The sequence below is a fragment of the Haliaeetus albicilla genome, chromosome 3, assembly GCF_947461875.1.
Source record: "Haliaeetus albicilla chromosome 3, bHalAlb1.1, whole genome shotgun sequence".
NCBI lineage: Eukaryota > Metazoa > Chordata > Aves > Accipitriformes > Accipitridae > Haliaeetus > Haliaeetus albicilla.
The window spans coordinates 21,612,452-21,635,606 of NC_091485.1; the positions used below are offsets into that span (position 1 = coordinate 21,612,452).

The window sequence follows — 23,155 nt, forward strand, 5'->3', positions numbered from 1 at the left end:
GTCAGAAATCAGGCTGTTCATTGCCTTTCAGGATTTGGGCACCAGCAAATTATTAATGGACAGATGTCCTCCCATAGGTTATACACTAACACTTTATCTGAACTGCAAAAACAGTTTTAGGGAAAAAAAAGACCTTTTCTATATTCAGATTCAATTCTTTCAGCTCCAGAAATCATTCTGAACTGTCTAAAAATGGGGGAAGTGTGTGTACAGCAGAGAAGGGCCTTGGAAACCCAGGGGGTGACTTTCAAGCACTGTCGCCTCTTCTTGGCAGTGGAGTTTTGCCCCTGTTCTCAGCAGTTTTGGGACTCATAAAGACAAATCTGAGTGTTTGTGTGTACACAGGGCAGTAGCAGCTCATCTGCATGTTGTTGGGTAAGAAAAGAGTCAGGAATTTAAAAAATGCTCTGAAGGGTACTCAGCAAAAATAACTACAATGTCCCAAACAAGTCTGGCATTTTTTCTGCTGTCCTTTTCACCCTGCTGAGAGCCCTTGGAGCCCCCCCTTTCTCAAACCTGTTGTGTCACCCCCCTTGAGCCTGATGGAGCAGCCCCAGCTTTCCAGCTGAACCTGCAGCTGAGGGCCCCGACGATCCTACAACAGCAGCTCTTTAAGTTACTAAATCAGTTATTTATCATCAACAGGCAGCAATGCCTCAGGGCAGAAATTTTTTTCTTCCCCATTTGTAGCCAATGCACAGGAGCAGCACTCAGACTGCTAAAAAATGTCAGATATTTAAAAGAGAGGCAGCTCTTCCAACTGGAAGCCTGAAATAATCTTGCAGTTGTTTTATTCAGTCTTATGCTCTGAGAAATTTGGGTAACAAAGTCAAATGTAACATGAATAAAAATCTCTCCTGAGAGAGTCCACTCAATGGCCCGCAAACTTGGTAGCAAACAGGATTTGAGTCACATGGACTTCCTTTGCCAGAAGACTGTAAGGACCACTGATTTTTTTCTAAAAGGAGAACTGTAGGATGCTTTTATGATAAAATCCCATAACATTTACACAAAAGGTGTTAGGACATAAAAAAGCGTTATAAATTTCAGGTGGGAGAATGGAAGTGGAGGGGATAGTTAAACTTGCCTCAGCAATTTGGGAAAATCAAACATAAAAGTAGTTACTCTGCTGCTTAAGATCCAGATGGAGAAATTAATGGTAAACATTATCAAATGGCTCATCTACTTTCACTGCTCAAAATGTCTGACCCTGAGAACAGTATTCAGAATAGACTTACAGTGAATCAAGTTTATTAAGAAAAAAAAAAAATCCTTCCAGCCTTATTACATAGGTGAAATCAATAGTGAAGCAGCTGCAGTAACCAGGTTTGGCTAAGCACAGTGGAGCTAGCAGAGGGAAGCTGACACCACAACTCTGCTTCGCACCCAGCAGTGCTTGCAACAGCCTGCAGGCTGCTGTAGCTTGTGGCAATTGAATAACGTGAGGTGTACAATATCAGGGCTAACTAAAAATGTCATATTCTTGGTCTCATTTCCCAGCCTCCACAGTGAGAGTGTATAAAGAAGCCAAATCTATGTCTCTTTTGTGAAAGTCTCTTCTAAACAGGATGAACACCCCCCCCCCTTTTTTTTTTAAATCTTAGGATAATATGAAAAAAAGAAAGGGAAGACTGGGAATAAAACCTTTTTAATGCATGAATTTTAAAGATCCAGATTATTTCTTTAGTAAATGGCTGGTGCTCCAGCGAAGGCAAGACTTCTTATATCCTGATTTCTGACTGAAAGTGATTCATTAGATGGTTCTCATTATTCGATACTAAAAATGAGCCCAGTGTTTACTGGCACAATGTACACAGGAGTTTCCAATAGGAAGAGGAAACCAGAAAAGCAAGGAAAAGATGGAGATGAGGTAGATGATAGTTCTTTAGCAGCTACCCACATTGTAGAAGATGTAAAAACAAATTACTGGAGCACCAAAGCGAACAAAATCTATTTTCAGCCCTGCAGCCAAGGGAAATAAAGGCAAAGGAGGATAGCCTTATATCTCTTCCCAGGACACAAGTTGCCCATGCTTTGGATATATTAATATTTCTAAGCACTGTCATCACAAATGCCTTTTCATGCAAATAGCTGTAGGTTAGTTAGTGATTCTTCTTTAATTAGGACATGATTTTCTCATGCATTGCTCAAGTAAAATGCTCCTAAAACTCTTGCAGACTTTTAGCTGATCACAACGTACAGGGTTGGGCTGTTAATGAGCATGATACTTCATTTCCTCCCTCCAATAACAAAATCAATGTTCCCCCCCTCATTTGTATTCTGCTGTTGATTTTTCTAGGCTTTGAGCACTAGCAGAGCCAATAGCTTCTGATGGAAGCAGCAGGGTACCAGCAGTAAGGAAAATCAGGCCACTGTGATTAATAAACCATCCAATTTAAATCTTGGTAGTGTGGCTATCAGTTGAGCCTGTCTGAAGCAGAGCAGAGATACCTCAGCTGGGGCAGGCTGCTCTGCCAAGGCATCACTCTCAGAGGGGCGAGGTACTGCACATGCTGCATTTTGCCCCCAGGGATCATAGCACCTTTCCAAGGTGGGCAACAGGGAAAAAAACCCAACAAACACCACCAAATAAAAAAAAGGAAATATGGCTTAATTTCCTTTTATTTCAGTCTACTTGAGCCGTTGAGGGAACACTCCTGCAGTGAGGGGATGGACCTCAAGGCAGAATAAGGGAAAAAGCACCGTTTGCTCTATGTTGACCCACAGAGAGGCTAGCCAGCAGGCAGTAATAGCAAAACATCTATCAAGCAGTTTTTTTCAGAACAGAGAGAAGAAACTAGGGCAAATCTCTCTTCCCCCATCTCAGATCACAACTATTTATGCCTCTTCAGTGTCCCCTAAATCTCATCTCAGGTGACCCTAGTGAGCTAATCACCTTTTCTGTCATCATTAGCCACAGAAGAGAGTAATCCATCCTGTGACCCATCCCTCTAGGCTCCTGCAATGCTTAGGTTGTTGGGAAGAAGGGTAAATCCATCCTGCTAATGGGGAGGATTATAGACTTATGTGAAACAATTAGAGCTGTTTTGCTGTTTGCAACATGTTTACTTCTTCCCTTCCCAGCTAAATAGCAGGGTGGGAAAGCAAAACTCCTGCATATCATTTCAAGCAGTCTTTTTACCAGCCTCTCTTCAGCAGCTGTGCTGAAAAGATTTGCCCTTCCCTGTCCCCTGTTGATCTTCTTTTTTGGCTGGGTTGTTTTTAATGCAGATCACTTTGCCAAACTGATTCATCAGAAAGATTCATCGACAGCTGTAGTGCCATGCCCCAAAAGGCAGCTGAGTGTGATGGACTGCTTCAGCTGATACCCCCTTACAAATGACTGCTAGGGAAACCCTCAGGTCAGGGCACAAGTCCCCCTGCAGTATGTTTAGCCCTGAGAAGCTGGTAATTAGGATAAAGTTTCTAAATCCCATAATAAGCAGCAGAGATAGGAGCAATGGTCAATGGGAATGCCAAAAGGGTGTTGGGAATCTTGCAGGCTTTTAGAAATACATTCTCTTTCACAGTCCATTGGAGGGATGTGATGGTGTGCTCTGCAGCTGTATTTGTGCATCCGAGATTAACATTTAGGTAAGCACCCTGCAGAACTGCATATTTTTGTGGGAAGAAGAATTAGAGGTCCTAATTACCTATTTGGTCTTATCTTTCAGAATTTCACCATGCAGAACTAGTAAGTGAGCTGAATTTTAGTGGAGGTAAAACAGTGATTTGAAGGGCAATGGCTCTGAAGTTCCTGATTCCTTTAGCAAGTGAGAAACAGAGGTGAAAAATAAGCAGGTCAAAACCAGATCAATAATGTGCCCATCTGAGAGAATGGGTACAACATTTATTTGGCTGATTTAAATTTATTAGGAAACTTAAGCTTTATTATAATTTTTTAAGATTTTAAACACATAAAGGTTTACAGACACTTGAATCAGGGGAAGTGTGCTAATCTAATAAGACGAGCCATAAGATTTTTAATGTTTGTGTAAGTATGTCCGATGATTTCTCATGCAAGAAAGTCTGCCCACAGGAAACTACTGGATGCTTCTGGATATATTTGTGGGATATGTGCAGGAGGTTCAAAAGAGCCCAGATACTTAAACTGGAGACAAGTTAACTCCCCAACCATTACATCTTTGTAATTTTAATACAACTATGCAGCTACAATTTTGTTTCCCAATTTTTTGTTTTAAATTCATCCAGGATGCCAAGCCTTAAGGAAAAGGTAGGACAAATAGAAAAGGACAAAGCAATTTCGTAATGAAAAATAGTTTCTTGGAGTTCTGTAATGGCAAGGACTTTAATATTAATTTCAAAGGTAAGCTTTTGAGCTTATTGGCAACTCCCATTTAAGATATCATGAGTGACATATGTAAAGTCATGCATGTTGCTTTGAGCGTTAGACTAAACTCACACAGTTGACTGCATTCACCGCAATCAAAATGTGTAGGGATAGGAATTGGTGCATTCAGAGCTATCCTCAGGGAACAGTGGATGAAACCACCAGAGGTAATGCTCATTTCTGAAGCCATGAAGCAAATGAACAATTAATAGATTTTCATTCGCTGTGTAAGTGAAATGTAACTGCCAGTGTACCAGTTGCAATCATGCTGGCAGGTGTTTAACTGCTTATGCATATTTGAACCCCAGTTGCTTCATTAGAGAAGTTTTACTTCACTGCTGAGACTGCTGAGTAAATAGCAAGTGTCCCCAGAAGCCAACAAAAATCTGAATAGCTGCCAAGAGTAACTCACCAATTTCCCAAAAAATAAAGGAGTGAATGTTAGTCTTGATAGGAGATTGCAGGAGCAAGGCTGGCAACAGATATGACATTATGTTATAGGTTAGTTGCAACACTGTGCACCATCTATTTTATTTCATTTCTTTTCTCTCAAAATGTAGTAAATACAGCATAAGAAGTCTGAGCTTAGTGTCAGGAACTGCTACTGGCTGGCTGTATATTGTCAGCAAAAAGGGGTTCCTGTCTGGTAGAAGCTTCAATGAGTTACTTGCAAAATGCATAAAAATTAAGCTCAAAAGCATTCTCTAGGATGTATTAGCTACTTACAGCAGAGTCATTGGTGCCAAAGATGTCTCGCACATCCCGAACTGTGTGCTTGTTCTTCTTCCTCAGAGTCTGAGTGTAGGTGTTGTACCTCTTCTGTACGGCGGCAGCTTGAGTTCGTGTCAGAGTGGACAGCAGGGCTTGGCCATCCTCCTCTTCAGCTCCGGAGATCAACGTAGATAAGCCTACATCTTGCAGCCATTCTGCCTCCAGCTCACCTTCTGCAGAGGAAGAGAACGTGTTACCAGGCCTGGCAAGGGAGGGAGAGGGAGCTGAAGGACGGGAGGTGGCATGGTGGACCGCTGCCTTAGCCTTTACCTGGAGAAGACTTCACTTCCAATCTAGATAATCAGACACCTAGTGAAGATGCCATACTGAGAGAAGCATGATGTGCACCTAGTCCAATAGCCTGTTTTGAACAAAAAATTAAGAGCCAGAGCTGCTCACTAAAGAGCAAGGGTCAGGTAGGAGTAGGTATCAAAGAAGTCAGGTAAGGGTGGAAGATGCAGAAATAGCTATCCTTGCATGCTAGGTATCATCTTGATTTCTAATAATTAAAGGCTGGCTAGTACTCTACACACCACCGTTTCTTGATATCTTGATCAGTGACTAACATCTTCTTGAATCCTGTTCAATATCTGTTTCTCAACTGGTTCAACACTGCAGCTGGTTCCATAGTGAGATTATGCACTGTGTGAAAAAGCATTTTCTTTCCTGGTTCTGTCAGACATGGGGGAAGGTTCTGGCGTCTTCTCACAGAGCCACACCTGCAGCCCCTCCCCCCCCCAAAAAAACACCTTGCCATGCAAAGTCAATAGAAGGTTTCAGCTTGCTACCTGTTACATTAAACGAATATCCCCTGTCACTGCAGGACAGGGAGAAGCTCCCAAACTACCTTCTCTAAATAATTTAGTAATTTTAAATTTTGCTGTCATCATTTTTCTGCCTGCTTTTTAAAGTAAACGGTCATAGTCTTTTAAAATCTCTCTTCACATAGGAGATTTTGAGGGCCTTCATTTTAGTTCTGTGAACAATCCTAGCTCAGCAATATGCTGCTTGAGACAAGAGAGTATCGCACTCCAGCTTTGACTGAAGAAGAGGTGTTTAAAATAAACATGTCAAACAGGAAATGGATTAATTTGCAGCATGTTCTATAAAACAACTAGTCAATGCACTTATTGTTCTCCCAGCACTGGTCTTAATGACAGGTTGGTATTTCCACTCTCCATTTATTGCCTCTTCTTGACATCAGAATGCAGGCAGATTAACAGATACTGGTTTGCTGCACTTTGGCAGTTAGATACACAAAAAAGAAAATTACAGGACTGGACCAGAGGGACAAGTGAAAGCATCTTACACATGCGCCATCACTGACTTCATTGTTAACTGCCTTGTCTCTTTACAAAGTTCTACAAAAATACTTGCTTCTAAAACCTCTGCTCTGTGTTAGACAGGGGTGTGACCAGCCCTGCATCCCATGAAACAGCTGGTCCCCACTCCGATCCTGTCTGTATCCATGATAGGACGACAGGCTGTTCCTTTCCCTTCTTTGTAAGCTTTGAACCAATGGTTCTTCTGCTGTCCTCGCTCTTCTTTCTAACAAGGTCTCTTTTCATTTCTGTGTGCTGCTGTTCTAGCCACATCCATTCACATTTCAGTTTCTTAATTATATTAATTTTGGCTTTTCTCCTGACATATTCTTTCCAAGAATTTAGTTTTTAATCAAACTTGGCTTTCATGATGCTATGAAAAATAGTAAAGCAGACATGAAATTCTGCCTGCTTACCAGCCACCCCTGTGACTTGTTTTCTCTGGCTTTTGCTCTTTTCCTGTTCCAACCACTCACAAACAATAGACTAAAAAATAATGACCACAACCAGAGGAGTAAAACTATTAAAGAGAAGGAATTTCTGCATTAAAAAACCCTCAAAATTTTATGACACATAGGTTTAAAAAAGGGCTAAAAAACCCCATGTTGTTCTACAAAACATTATTTTTATAGTGGTAGCTATTTATACAGCAGGGTCTTGATACTGTGTTTGATTCTGCTCTACCAGAAGACAGATAATCGAGAGGGTTCCCTCTGGCTGGTAATTCTCTTTTTTTCATAGAGATTGCTAGGAGAGAGGTGTGCCTTTCTTTGAATTTCAGATATAACCTCAAATAACTCACAGCATCCACACCTTGTAACACCAAGCTTTAAAGTAGTTCTGCACATCACTGCCATCTTAAATAGCCCATGACTTCCTCTTCCCCTACATTTTCATCCCTTGTATCACTTGATATGATCTTCTGTTCTTTCTTGACCATAGTTACTAACGTCAACAGAGTAAATGTGCTGATGTCTTCCCCTTGCACATGTGGTCTGGTAAAAAATAGCATCGTGGCTTCGACAGTATCAGTAGTGCCTGGCTGCTATAACCCTTTGGCTTCCTTCTTAAGGATTCTGCATCTCTTGCTCCCAAAGACATCTCAAAAGGCTGATGAATATTTGTTTTTTATTTTGCTGTGAGGACTTCCACATTGATTTTCAATGTTTTGATCCTTGGCAAGGAGTATTATCCTATTAAGAGCTTAATAGAACTCACTATTATTTCCAAGATTTATAATCCCAGACTGAATATATTCCTGAAGTTAATAACTAGGACAAGCACTGCCTGGTTTTGTGTGGGTGTATGCAATATATATGTGTTTAAAACAACAGTATGAAGGTAAATGAAGTGTGGTGATGTATTGCATTTTACCTTGCAGTCTCATTTTTAATTCAGGACTGAGGGGAAGAAATCAATGGAATGTAATGAGGTGTAATCAGACAAAGGGTAACATGGGACTGCAGCAGAGTTTGCGCTGTTGTGATGATTTAGCTCAGCAGTGGTGAAACTGATGGAAAAGTTTCTGAGAACATGGAAAATGGGCTCCTGTATTCCCTTGTCCTACTAACTTACTCAGCTTGGTAACTCACAGATATGCAATATTTTTCTGACCGTGCAGACAAGTCAGGGACACCCAGTTCATGCTGACAATTGCATGGAGACACCAAGAAGTTCAAAATCTCTGGGGTCTCCAAGCTAGACAGCATGATCAGACAGGAATTTTCCCTATAAGGTCAAACTGATTGAGGCAGATTGCTTTTCTGCCTTCCCATTACAATAAGCATAAACTGCTACATCCTGATCTATTTTTATTTGAGACCACAGGCCAGTACAAAGAAGTGCAGTTGGTGTTTAAGCTGCCAGACCATAACCCTCATAGAAGACCGAGACTTCTCGTGAACAGAGGTCTTCTCCTTTTGCTTCCAGGAGAGCCCTACTGGGAACTAGTGAGTGGAAGATGATCCCCATGGAAACGGTACATGATTGGAGCTAGATACTTCTGTGTGGGATACTTATCATGACTGATTACATATTTGGTTGCTTAATAACGTAGTACTTTTTCACCCTTTTCCCCCTTTTTCCTGGTAGCAAAATTAATGATATCCCATTGCATGGCAAGGTAAGAAAAATACATACTCACTCATGTTAATAATTGTATGGAAAGAACACACCATTGTTTCAAAATCTATCCCTAGATCAGTAGTTACCAGACTAGTGGCCATGATCCACAAAAGGGTTGCAGCAGTTATCAGTGGGTCATGACCTCAAAAGAAATTTGGTGTGATCCTATAGTAACACCTGGTATTTTGTGTTGCACAATTTAATGCATTTCTAAGTGGGGTCATAACTGGAAAAAAATGAGAACTGCTGTCCTGGATGTTATCAAATCATCTAACACAAAGCTGCGTTGCAACAAGCTAGTGCAGGCTACTACATGTTTTTCCAAATACATTACGAAAAAGGAGAGGGGAAAACATAAAAGAATGAGGTATTAATACCTGCAGCATAATTTGTAGAAGTGATGAATGAATTTTGTCAACTGGCAGGTCTGAATGATGTAGGCATCTATATAGTCAGACTTATCTCTAGTGTCTCCTTGAATTATATCTAAATCAGGCAATCTCAGAGAAACAGGCAGTTATCAAATTTCTGACAGCACCAAATGATATCTACATAAAAACTGATTCAAGACTTTCATAATGTCTGTGTTATATCCTGTCAAAAGCCAGAAAATTGAAAATTCCAGTATACTAAATGAACTTTTTGGTTCTTTTATACGTTTTGGTTTAGTTTGTTTAATGCTGGAGATGAAGTTTTCATTTAGTCCTTCTCTTTTCTGAATTACACCATATCTGTCCTCCTGAAGCACAAATAAAATCAATGCAAAAAAAATTACTTCAGAAGTAAATTACCAGCCCCAGTGCATAAATCAGACTGAATGATTGTTTCTTTCCAGTGATGTCTCGTACATTGACTGTGATGTTCAGAATTGGAGCTACAATGATCATAGACCTAGCCTAGTACTTTTGCTCATACTGAGTGACACAAGGAGGGAGATCAGGGCATGACTAAAGAGCTGAGGCAAAGCCAAAGTGTGAGGAAGAAGTGGTGTTTGTGTGCTTACCGTCAGCAGGTTTGAACTCCAAGAGCGTTGCTTCTTCAGATCCATCTTCACTGCTCTCCTTGATGCTCTCCACTTCGCACCAGAAGTCTTCCATGGAGGTGCTGTCCATGGAGGCCTGCGAGTTGGAGCGACTGAATGCAGGAGGAGGTGCTGACTCATTGGAAAGCATCCTGTTAATTCTTCGACAACGAGGGAGAGACTTTCTGAAAAGAGATGGTGATGAAAATAAAAATTTCTTTCTATCATGCTAACTTGTACCATGCAGACAGAGCACACAACTAGGGCTTCACCTGTGACTGTACCAGGGAGCAGGGAACAAGATGTTGGAGGCAAAATGTACAGTTCTGGTGGTCTTCATAACAGTTATGGCTGGAAATTTATTCTGCATCTACTATTTTCTCTCTTTAATGTCTTTAGTGTTTTACACCCTAGAGGGGACCTCAGGAGATGCAATTTCTATTTCTAACACTGATATCCATCTAATGAGACACTGGAAAAGTACTTTAACTTCTTTGTGCCTCAGTTTCTCTTTCTATCCCTTCCTGTTTTGCTTACTGGCTGAAATGCTTCAGTGCAAACTTCTTTGGGGAAAAATATTCAGACTTGGGAACATTGAAATATTTTACAAGCTCATCTTGGCTCCAGAAAATAATGAAAAACTTGAAATATTTTAATTCAGAAGTATAATTACCTTTTTATTTGAAAACCCTTTTAAAAATAATTCATTTTTTCTTAAATTAAATTAAAATAAAAGAAATCTTAACAAAATTTGTCTTTCAAATGAAATAGTATATTTTAGGCCAACCAGAAGGTTTTGATCACAGGCTCAAAACCAATTACGATTCACTAAAAATCAAATTTCAAGTGACGATTCAACACAGTGATTGAATCAAAACCAAGGAGTTTGTTCCTTAGTCCTTTGTTCTTGTCTTTTCCCACTGTAAATTCTTGCAGCTGAAGACAGTTATACAAGTCCATTCAAAATCTTATAAAACACCCACCATGAAAGTCTTGTCTGACTTTGCTCTTTTGCATTATTATGGCTGCAATACTGTAAGCAGCTTTTGTAAGTGTAATTACAGTAGTTACAGTAAACAGTAATAATAACCACAACAATATTTGTACAAAGGAGTCAGGAGGTAACACAATTATGTCAGAGAGCCAGACTACAGGAATGAATGGAAAATTCTATCATAAGGTCTTCTGGCCTTCAGTTGTCTGAATTAATTTAAATGCAGTTTCCCCTTCTCTTCCTTTTCTTTATGGCATCATCCTGCCAACAGGCCTTTGTTTAAAACCCCAGGCATCACTTTTATTCCACTAAAAAAAAAGATACTTCCTTTTCAGTATTTCCCTCCTTGTCAAAGTTTTCGTAATGGATGTATAAAAAATATATTGTTTAATAAAGCCAACTGGACATGCTTCTCCCCCTTTGTGCTGCTGCCTCTGCTGCCTCCTCCCTCACCAGCAAAGGGCTGGCTCCTTCCTTGAGGCTCCTGGAGCCTCCTCGCTTCATCTGGGTGGTCCCAGGCAATTCCTTCTGGGTTAGGTCTGAGTCCCAGGTTGTGGAGCTGTGGTGGAAACAATGGAGTACAACAAATCCGGCTGTGGACATTATCAGTGCTTTAAAAAGGCAAAGCTCGGGCCTTTTCCTCTTTTTGAACACAGGGAGGTGTAATACGGATGATTCAGCTGCCAAACTTGCCCATGTGCTCTTGGCCAGCTGCTGGGAAGCAAAGCTTTCTGATGGGTGACAATATTTCAGCAGAAGAAAATGTACTACGGTGCTGTGGAGACACATGTCCTCCAGGAAAAGAAGTGCTATCTTCAAGTGTTTCTATCCTTTTTTTCCTCATAAACAGCAAATAATTGTTTGTGTTTAAACATAGCTCTGAAGCTGTTATTGTTTTAATTAGAACAAGCCACAGTCACCAAATCTGATCAGAATTTGTGACACAATTGTGGTTAAAGCTATTTGAGTGGTTTCCACGTAGCTCTCCCTCTAGGGAGACGTGAGCCTTTCAGTTGGCTTTTGTTTGCAAAGCCTCAGATGATTGGGGTACCTGATAAATCATAATTACTGGAATTATGTATCTGGATGTGTCAGCTTCTGTTGTTTTATGGATTCACTTACCTCTCTTCCTTGCATCAGCATCAGCAAGGAAAAAAAACCCCAAGTCTCACAGGACTTCAATATCATGAGTTAATACTGTACCAAGTGTCTCTGAGCAGATGTTTTAACCAGCAGAAGCAGCCAGAAAAACCTCATTTCTTCAGCTGGGAGCTGGTGGGGATGGGGGAAACAGCTCCCGCCGGCCAATTGCTTACTGCTGTGAAAAGCTGTGCTTTTTTGTCTAAAAGGCGATAGTTAACACAAATGAGGAAAAAAGCAAAACTTCCTGGTGCTCTAAAGGCATTTGGGGCCCCTTTTCACTGGGCACTGTACAAGCGGAGAGAGACGCCAAAGCTTGGTGTCAGGTGTGCAGTGGGTGCCCGTCCTCCTGCCACAGCCTGTCCATCACCAGCCTCCTCTTTAGCTCGGTGGTCTGCCTGAGACCACCACACTGCTGCCCACTGAGCAATTCATATCCCCGCTTAGTACACACTTCTGTGAAAAATAAGTCCCTAAATCTGCTATATAGCACAGCCAGAGCTCCCACACTAGCAATCATAGGAAGGAATGCTCTTGCTGGTCTGGAATCAAACACATGCTGGGATGAGAAGAGGACTTTTTCCCTGATAGCATCACCAGCTCCCACCATTTAGTCATGGTCAGGGAATTTAAACATTTCCTGCCCTCCCAGTGTGAATCTTGACCATGATCCTTGTGCTCTTCGTGCACCACACCAGAATGATCCTTGAGCTTTGACTCCATCAGCACTTCAGCTAGCTCAAACCAAGGCTTTTTATTTCACCATATTAGGAAGAAAGAGGCTTGCCGGGTTGTTTCTTTTGTCCCACAGTGAGTATGCGATTTTGTAATATTACCATACCAAAAAGCTAAATGCAAAACAGACCACGTAGCACGGCAACAACTGCTGTGACAACCAGCTTTAACAAATACATATAAGGTTCCTAAGTAATTAATGTGCATTTACAACAATATTAAAAGTACAGACCTCATTTGGAAAATCAGCTGAATGAAGTCTCCTGAGAACCTCATATATGAGGCTTGTTATCTCAGCCTGGATTAAATCAAGCTGTGTAAAATTCCTGTAACAAGAAAGGTTAGGCAGAGGTGCTTTATCCTTACTGGTAAACAGCTGAAGCTTGCTTCCAGGTGGTCTGGTACAAACCTTCTGCAATTATTCTGAGTCTGCCTATTAAAAGCTCACATGTTTGAAAAGACTTCCAGCTGCCGTTTTGACCCATATACCTGTGGCTTTTGTCCTGGAGGAAGTGGTCTTGCTTTTATGTGATAATGGCAGTTGTCTCCATTTCCTCTAGCCAAAGCTGCTCAAAACAGTTTTGGGAAAAAAAAAACCCCCACCAAAATCCTACTGAGGAAGCAAAGCATATTCTTCATGGCTTTTAATTCATTCTTGAAGGACACTGAATGAGCACTGACTCAGCAAGCTGCCTGCCTGTCTCAGAAATATCTCAACAAGCCCAGGTTGCCTGTCACCTAAAAACTCTCCTAACAGAAAATCTATGTTCCTGATACATTTTCCCCCAAGGCTTTCTGGCTTGTTTGCTCTTTTTCTCAGTGTCTGTAGAGAAGTTTACAAGAAAAAAATGTTTTCACTGAGCCTAATCTGTTGTTCTTAAGGAAGATTTGAAAACCAGTCTTGTTAGGTAAGTAGTAATCATGAAACTCATGCTCATTTTCATTTGCTCCCTCACACACAGGCAGTGGTGAGCTAATCAGAAAGGCTGACTAAATGAAACACAGGAGGGATCTCAGATCCTAGCTTCCTAGATGGAAAATGCTGGGAGAGAAGGACGAACCTTAAAGCACTGAGCAAAAATTACAGTGACTCCACTGAATGAGCTGAAATTGTTTTCAGGGTGGATTTAAAAACAACAACAACAACAACAAAAAACCCCCACACAGACACAAATCCAAACCCTTGAAAAACAGAAGAAAAAGAAAGAAGGGAAAAATATACTACAATGGCCAATGTTATCAAAGAATACCTCTATTACTGGATATTGGTCACAGAAGAAAGGGTTAAAGAGTGCCAGTAAGGAGAAATATGGTGGTATCATGTAGAAAGCTTTCTGTGGAAAGATTTTGCAAAGAAGTAAGGTATTTCCATGGGGTGCAAAGAGGCTGATTCAACTGTGTTTGGCTTTGCCCTGCTGTACGTTTATAATGTTGATGAGATGCAATAGCAAACCAGGCCTACTAAACCTATATTTTATGTTCCGTATATCGTGCAGAAGTGTGCTGTTCAGAGTCTGACAGCACACATCAATTTCAGGATAGCCAAGCCAAATCCAATAACCAATTCTTATCCTATCCCCCAAGTGAAGGTTTGTCAAACCATATGAAGAGCTGGTTTGGTGACACCTAAAGACTGCTCACAGGCTGACTAATGATGAAGCCAGGCTTGTGTTTTCAGTTTAATTAAGTAATGGGTGGTAAAGAATCCATAAAACAAACAGGAGCAATAAAGCCATCTTGTAGTTAAAACCAGCATTTAATCCTTGTTTATACAGAGAGGCAGGTCATCTTACTCTTGTGGCTCATTATGCTTCATTTCATCCAGCAGGTCCTGAACCTGCTTCACCACAATTAGTCACATTTATAAGTATGGGGAAGATGAAGGAAGCAATTCTTTTGGTCATTTTAGGACTGAGATCCACCTTTTCATATTGCAATCATTCTATCAGTACAGCCACCTAATCCAGTGAACTCAGTAGTGCCTGAAAAAGAACAGTGGCAGAGTACAGTGTTGTTTCCTGTACCCAGATCTTTCTATCCTTCAGTTTATCATAACAATTCACCAACTTCTGACAAAAAATAATTACCCTCTCTCTGCTCAGCTTTTCCCAAATGTAAAAAAGAGTGTGGTAGCTTGCATTGATAAAGAAAAAAAATAAAATTCCTCTTTATTAAGAACTATATTTTTCTCTGTTCTAAACTGTTAGGAATCAGTCATGTGCCAGTATTTATCTTTTTTTTTTTTTTTTTTTTTTTGTAAAATGTGTACAAATTCCAGGCAAAGGAAGTGTCCAGCAATTAGAAATAGTTATTTTTGTGGACAGCTCACTCTTGCCCCAAATCTCTCATCTTCTGGTTCCTTCCTGGCCACCCTGTTCCAGCACTGTTTGCTGGCTGCTTGTTTCCTTCTCTCCATGCTCGGTGGCTTCTGCTCACGGAGAGGGGTATATCTCAGACAATATCCCCCCAACTCCATCTGCACACTGCTGTTCCTGATTATCTTGTAGATGTTAGGTAAGTCATAGGCAGTGAATCCTAAAGTTTCCCTGTTCTTTCTCTAACATCTAGCATAGCAAATATTTAACCCATCATGCTCATTGATTTCACAGAGGTGTCACCCAGACTCCCTTGTAACAGAGTATTTGAGTGAGAAGCAGAATAGGATTTTATTTCATTAATAATTTTCTCAGCTTGTTGCTTAGCAGAACTCCAAAATCATATGAATCTCATTGCTCTTTGTTAGAAAGCTGGGTTTGAAAATAAGCTGTTATCACCTTACTGTATCGGCTAGACTTGAAAACACAGGAATTCAGTACTTTGCATGTCTCTCTATTCTACAAAACACGCTTCTGTCAACTACTAATTTCACTTCTAAAGATGCTTTTCTGTCTCCACAAACATTTTTTGGACTAAAAGGACTTGTTTAATGAGCCTTAAGATTTAAAGACTTTAAAAAACCCCCTTATAATATTTAAAGGAATTAAAAGAGTTTCATTTATTTATTTATTTATAACTAGTCTGCAATTCATCAAGGTACTAACAGGAGTCAGGAGATTCAGCTGTAGAGTTTGTATGCCAGTGTTACCTGCCAGCATTTAAAAATGCATTTCACCTTGGGTTCTTCATCTCTCTCATGCAACTTTTTCATAAGTGGTACAGAAGCCCCCCTATTGTAACAAGGGCCACTTTGTGACTGCTCTGTGGCTGAGCATGGAGATTGCAGAAGAATCTCTCTCTGTTTGTGTGTTTCAGTGTGAGGGCTGTCACAATCAAACCCTTTGAGCTAGGGGAGTGCAGGGCATATACGCTCTAGGTATTGCCTGCTGGCAACAGTGACCTCTGGGGACATGACCCAGACCTCTTCTCCACACTGGCAATCACATCACTTCAGTGCTGGCCCGATGCGACAGAGACAGTGCACTACATGCCTTCAATGCGTCTGTCAAAATCTGAAAGGGAGTCTATTTTGTCTTCATTCTCCTAACAAGGCTGTTCCTAAAGGGCAGCAGGGATTCCCAAATGATTAACACTAACAAGAGTATGTTCTGTTAACCGTTTTTTTTTAAGTGAATTGGAAAAGAATTCTTTTCATATACATTAAGAGGAAGCAGGATAAGCTAGTTTTGAATGCCGAAGACTTAAGGACTTGAGCAGATCATGACAGAGTATGTTAGATGTAATTTTCAATGGGTATGGCTAAGATAAAAAGCATCTGGACATGGCCCACAGCAGGCAAAAGCTAGTTGTGAGCAGCCAGTTTAACCGTCTTAAACATTTCCAACACATTTTTATTGTTAGAGGTGACAGATTCTTTTGTTGTGTTGGTGCTTGCTTAAGTCCAATTGCTTTTATATGAAAAAAATCCACATATCTAGGGCAGACCAAAGTTTTCCAGGAAGAAACATAGGCACGTGGGCCATATACTGTGGGCTTAGGAAATCCCATGCTTTCAGGAAATGTTTCATCTATTGTGCATGTACAATACAAATGATTTGTGTCTGAGCATTGAACCCACTGGATGTGACAGTTCACTGTACATATGCCTCAGAGCTGATGATGGCCTTCAGGAGCGTTGGGCTCACTGTGCACGCACCATACAATTTATCCACTCATGTTGAGTAGATGCCTCCAAAAATTCCAGCTGTCTGCCACTCACCCAGAGACATCACTAGGTAGCTGAGCACCCCAAAATCCAAATAAAACGCTTCAGATTCCACCTGGACTGAATTTGAAATTAAGATGTATAGCAGCCCTGGATTTACTACTATGACATTATCAGTCCTTGGCATGAATTACTCAGTTAAGCCACACAGTAAGCATGAGGCAGACACGTTTCATTGTGCAGCAAAGGTGAAGCAGAGTCACATGAATGAAAAGGAGAGGAGGAAGCACAAATGCATTAGATCCTGTCTAAAATCTGGTACTGCACAAAGTTTAATGCTGTTCACTCAGTCCTTCCTCAGAAAGCTATCTGTAGTAGTGAGGAAGCTCTCACAAAAGGCGGTGGAAAAGCTGTATTTCTCTTTTGCTGCCTACTGCTCTGGCAGTGTCACTTCTAAGGTAAGCAACAGCCCTGTAAGCACTCCCTGGGGACAGCATTGTCTCAAGCCAACTGGAGTACATCAGGCCACTATGCGTGGATATGTGTGCAACTACAAATACCAAGGGGGTTAGGAGAAAGAGAGTAATGTGCAGACTAATCCAGAATCTTCTCCCACAATAAAATTGATAAGCCTTTTCCAGCAACTCACACTTAGCCAGGCTCATTATTTGTAACACAACAAGATAAAGTTAAAACTGCAGGAAATGCACAGGTTCGAGAGCTCTGATGAGGCTTGAATCATCCAACAAGGAAAGGAGCAAACCACGTAAAACCCACAGGGGATGTAAACTGGACAGTGTTAAAAGATTTTTGGCTCTAGAAGCACAAACTAGATTTTCTAAAGAAAAATAAATATTAAAATACTCATCAGGCATGATGAAACACTGAAACATAAGAGGTGCAACTTTCCACAGCTTTCAGTACAGCCTCTAACATTTCCTGCATTTATATGGCAAATGTGGAAGAACATATATTTATTTTAGATCATTCTAGAGGAGATATCCTTTCAACCAGCATGATTATTATCATTAAGAAACTCACAATATTTGTAGGACTTTCTCTGAAGCACATCAAAAGACAAATTCAGTCATTTTGGTTGAATTAAGGTAACAACATAAAGAAGTGGACCATGCTATTGACTGGAAGGCATCTAATGCAATGAGATATATTGCAAGTGTAAGCTCTTTAAGCTCCTGACATAATCAATGAAGGGAGGCAGATACTTCTAGAGTGTGAACATGTAAACTAACCAACCATCTAGGAGGAGGAACAAATCAGATATTAATGAAAGTCATGTACATCACCATCAGATTTACATAAAGGCATATTCAATTATTTTATAGCACAGATTTTAATCACTTCTTATTTTCTATTAACTTTTATTCAAACTTCTACTTAATCAGGTTTTATTTTTCCACCAGAGCTCGAAGTCATGCAATATGTCTTTGAAGTTTTCTTTGTGCTTAGTTTTAGGTGAAGTCCAGCTGTTACTTTCTCCCTTCCTGTAATTAATGCACCCTTTTAAGTAAATGTCACCACGCCACTCATTACATTTTTTCAAAGGCTTCAGGACCTAAGCAAACAAGCAGTACTTATTTTTGGGAGTTATTGGGTTTTCCTTTAAATGTGTTTTAATGTATATCGAAGGCAATGGTTGAGCTACAAAATATGAATATGTAAACTCTCTAATGTATTCATTTACATTTTAGTCATGAAAGGTATTGGTTACCTTGCAATTCATGAGAAGACATTTTGAACATTGTGCTTAATAGTATTCACAGGACTGGACTGAAGTAATGTAAAGCAACACATTGAACTATAAAGCTAAGCTACACACAACTTTTAAAGCTATTTTATTGAAAAAATTGCTTATGTGGTGAAGATACTCTTAAATCTTTTGACAGAGCTGGGAGCAAATTTCACATTGTCACTGTAAAAATCCTGGATCAGATTCTCAGATAGTAATAAACTGTTACAACCCCATAGGCTTTATTTATCCCTTATGTTTAAATTCAGAACATCCTTCTTTGTGGTACTGCTAATGTTGAAGTTATTACAAATCACAAAAATTTCATGAGCAAATGTACTTCTCACCATTTAGATTTTTCTCAGCATCTCTGGGTTGGCTGTCAGGCAATCCTGAACACTCAGCTTGTATTTTCCATGGTGTATTGTACTTTGTGGCATACTGAATCAGTCAGAAGGAATGAAAAATTTGTTGGAAAATGTTGTAGCAAATAAAAATCAAGATGTGCACAGAATTCTATTTTTTGCCACTCAAGCACATTGGTAAAGACTGTGTGAGTTAGTTATTTTGGAAAGAGTCCCAAATTTGCTGAATAGACTGTTCTTTTGTTAATGACACTGCTTAATAAAGCAGTGTAGATAAAGAATGTGCAATGAATAAAGCAATGTAGATGAATCTTGGAGAATATCTCAAAGCACTATGTTCCTGTTTTTACCTGAAGAAAAATGGTTACGCATCAGCTAGAAATTGATGGAAAGTACAGCAACATGGAAACTCTTGTCAATCTCCTGAACAGTCTGCAACTTTATCCTGGATGACTTGAGGCAACGTGAGGCCTCATCTCTGCCTCTATTTCCCTTTCCATCCCTCTGTCTGCAGCCATCCCTGAACCCTGCCTCTTTCCCTTCCTTTTCCATTTTCCAGAAAGCAAGGGCTGCTGGGCTGGGTGAGAGCCTCGTACAGAGGTGGAGCAAGCAGGGAAGCTGATAAGGGCTCTCTGTGCAGGGAGGAGGTGATAACAGTACAGCACAGGGAGCCCTAACACACAGGGCAAGGGATGGGGATTGCAGCTGATGGGTGTGTTCCCATGTTTCTCCGACAGCATTTGACCGTCATATTTCCATATTAGAAGAAGTCACACACCAGCCCCTCTCTCCATCCAGTTCTAAATATTTATAAAAAGCTCAGAGTCAAAGCAACCAGGGCACTTTACATTCTAAAAAAATAAATTACTAAAAAATCCCAAACAGCTAGGCGATATTAACAGATGTAAATCCTCCTGGTTCTGCTGAATCAATGGAAGTTTTGCTAATGCGGTGCACATTTCACCTTCAAGCTTTAAAAAGCAAGCTATATTAGAACAGGCTTTTGACCTACATTTTTTGAGGGAAAAAATTAACAACTAATTTCTTGCTAATTCACTCATCTTCTTTTTGGTCAAAATTATTGGATGTTTCACTCACTTTAAAATTAAATAGCAATATATTATTTGGTAACCTCTCCCACTCAGGACACCAATAACTATACAAACATAACTGTGTAAGCATAAAGCTGTATTTAAAGCAAAAGCTGGTAGAAGGCTCATATTGGAGATTGGTCTAGAGAATTTTCATTTACAATGTAGGTACAGAATTGTGTTGGCAAGAACCTTTTGAGTTGCCAGATGACTCTAGTAGCATTACTGGTACTATGAAAGGTCATGTTGAGACGATGGGAGATGTAACCATAAAAAAGGACAGAGCAGAGCTGAAGATGAAGAGTAGAAGCTAAAATTTGGTGGAGACAAACACAACAGACAGGGAACACCAAGTAGAAGATCACAGGTCTCAACAGAGCAGACATTCCCATTTTCAGAAGAAACAATGGACCACAAAATCACATTTAGTTTATTGTATTCTCAGGTCTTCAACAGGGGAATGAAGAGGGAAAGGAAAAAAAAAACCAACGCATTTTCTTATACTTTGTCTATACAATTCCATTTAATGGAGTATAAAAGGTTTCCTATGATCTTAAAGTGATCTCTAGGCTTATGCTAAAGAGATAGAGGGAACATCTTCATGGGTATTGTCAAGGCAACACCCTAAATTTCAAGTGGTATTTTTCTAATTTGTGTTCAAATGTTTGCACATGTGCCTGTGAAAAACATGACCTTTCTATGTAAGGAGGCAAATGAATCAGTGATGCTTCCAAACCACTTGGACTCCAGCGAGAGCTGGAAATGTTTGACTTAGTTACACTTCTTTACAATGCCCATAAAAAAGGCAAATATCAGAATAAGAAAAATCACCTCTTAAATGGGAATACTAGTACATGATGCACAGAAGCTTTCCAGTTTCCTTCAATTACCTTTTTTTCTCCTGCTTATATTATTTTTGAGGTTTATCTCAAATATTTCATCCATGAGCACTCTGAGGGAAGCTGCAGCATGCCAGGTATTTCAAAGCTAGCTTTTCAAATATACTGCAGCTCCTGAAGCTCTTAGATCTACAGAGACCACTAATACTTACAAAACATGGTGCCTTTGTCTGCAGTTCCTCAGTGATGTGAGTAAATCTGAATCCTACAAGCAGCCCTGCTAAAGCCAGCCAAAGGGCTCTTGCGCATAAGGTTTGGAAGTTTAAATGTCTTAATATTGATGCTGGAGAAGTAAGATGTAGCTCTTGGAAATCTCTGAGGAAAATGAGCTCTTGTTGGAAGGAAGTCTTCAAGACTCAGAAGACATAGAAGGACAGTATTATCTTAGCTTCAAGCATCTTAACATAGGAACAAAATACCCATTCCTGTTCTCCTGGGAAACAGAAATCTTAGATGGCTGAGAAACATGCTAGAAAGTTCTACAGCACCTTTTGTAGACATCACATATTACAGGAAGGGATTATTCCTGGCTATTTTGACATTTACGGGTTTGTTCTGGCTTGTTCTAAGCTCTTCTGGGTTTGCACCAGGTTGCATTGGGAGAATGGATAGAAGACTTCAGAGAATTGCCTCTTTAAGCTGTATTGAGTTCTCCTCAGTCACAGCTGAGAGTCTGAACCCAGATATCAAATCATCATCCAGTGGATAATAACAGAAGGACCAAGAATTTGGTAACTACTAAGACACCCCAACTACTCCCTGTAGTGTTTAATTAAATATATCAGCAAGAGCTAATTCATCATAACAGAACCACAGAGACATCAAATAAGAATTACAGGGGAAGGTAAGGTGGTATCTCTAAAATCACACAGATGTTTTACCATGGAAGAGGGTTAAAAATACAAGAGCTAGTTTGTGACTTAAAGCTATCTTACACCATGAGTAATACAACTGCTAATCTTCTGTAAGTCCTACAGAGCTTGGCTGAATTTTCTAACTGAGCTTTGTCAACCCTCTACATACTCTTGGCTGGATAGCCTCTAAAAAGTAATTACTATTGCTATTCAACATGCATAGTAAATCATGTTTGAAAACTCACATACTCATGTCAAGTGAGTACGACTAAGCTGCTGTTGTGCCCTCTGTCACTGTGAGTACATGCTCCTCTTCCCGCTCCTGACTAGATAAGAGCCATGATCCATGATAGGAGGTGAAGATTCACCGGGCATTCATCCATCTTTTAATGATTGTGTTAGATCTTTCACTGTGCAGGCACTTTATGAATGTTGTGAAGCTGTAATGCTATCCTTCCCATGAGGACACTGAATTACTTATCCATGCTTTTGATATAATGCATCTTGGCTGAACCATTGCAGCTTTCTTGCTCTGGAAGATTTCCAGTCAAGGGCTATATTTACGTCAGTTACAATTGATTCAAAATGCTTCCACAGGATCTTGAACAGGCTAACACATCTTCATGAGTTTAATCCAAAACAGAGACAATGTATGGCTTTCCAGTAAAACAAGGGAATAATCATGCTTGTACTTCTAGTTCTTTGGTTTGAGTTGGTATCCCTGGTTGGTATTCAGCCACTGCTTGGACCAGTATCTTTTCTGGACTTCCAGGTGACTACAGATTATGCTTCCAAAAGGGACTAAGGTGGGCAGTCACCTGATTCCCATTTTCAGAAAAGACTGAGGGATTCAGGAGCACAAACCCTATGGACTTCCAGGGAGAGTAAATGCTCCTGCATGCAAAGTCAATTTTTACTTAGGCTTTTAAATCACAGAAGCACTTTTGAAAATTTGCCTTCAACTTAATCATATACCATTACACTCTTCATCCTTGGAGTTCTTCTTTTTCTGTGAGCATTAAGCTTGCCCAGTTTTCTGGGATGTTGACCACCTAAATTCAAGACTTATCTTTTAATTTTGGCTTTGATTAACACAGCTGTTATTTATTCTTTTGCTTGGCAGGAGTTTCTGTAAGACTGCCATAAAGTCAGCCTGTTTGTATTGTATTGTACTGTTAATCTCCTTTTCCTTTATGACAGACGTACGCAATATCCTAAGGGCAAGATTACTATACATATATACAGATTCATATTCACACATAAATATATGTATGAATACACAGCAAAGATGGGAACAAAGGGAGGGAATATTTTAGTAATCTCCTAAGAGCCTTTGTAAAAAGTCTAGATAACACATAAAATGGAATGTTTTGTACGGCACGAACCAGGGGATCAACATTAATCGGTTGCTTAATGGAAGCATAATTCAAGATAAGAATGGAACAAATTTTATTCAAAGTAGTTGGAATCATTTGGGTGGGAAAAAAGATCTGTCAAATTAAGAGGCTGCTATATTATTATGATCACTTATGCACAGCTCACACCTAAGGTTTTCCAGTGTGATGCATTTGAAGAGACTTTCTAATAAGAAGTAATTAAAAGAGTTGAAGAACATACAATGTTGCTTAGAGTTGCCAGG

The 23,155-nt window shown here is 40.0% G+C and overlaps 1 protein-coding gene across 3 annotated transcripts in view; it reads right to left on the reverse strand.

The window, feature by feature from the left end:
* The window catches only part of ARHGAP28 (Rho GTPase activating protein 28), a 72,248-nt gene that overhangs the window by 20,495 nt on the left and 28,598 nt on the right, over nt 1-23,155 (reverse strand). For all 3 annotated transcript variants that reach the window (XM_069779040.1, XM_069779039.1, XM_069779041.1), the window contains exons 2-3: nt 9,572-9,774; nt 5,078-5,295 (exon numbers count right to left, since the gene is read on the reverse strand). In XM_069779040.1, coding sequence (XP_069635141.1) covers nt 5,078-5,295; nt 9,572-9,774 — 421 coding nt within the window. The remainder of the gene's footprint in view (nt 1-5,077; nt 5,296-9,571; nt 9,775-23,155) is intronic.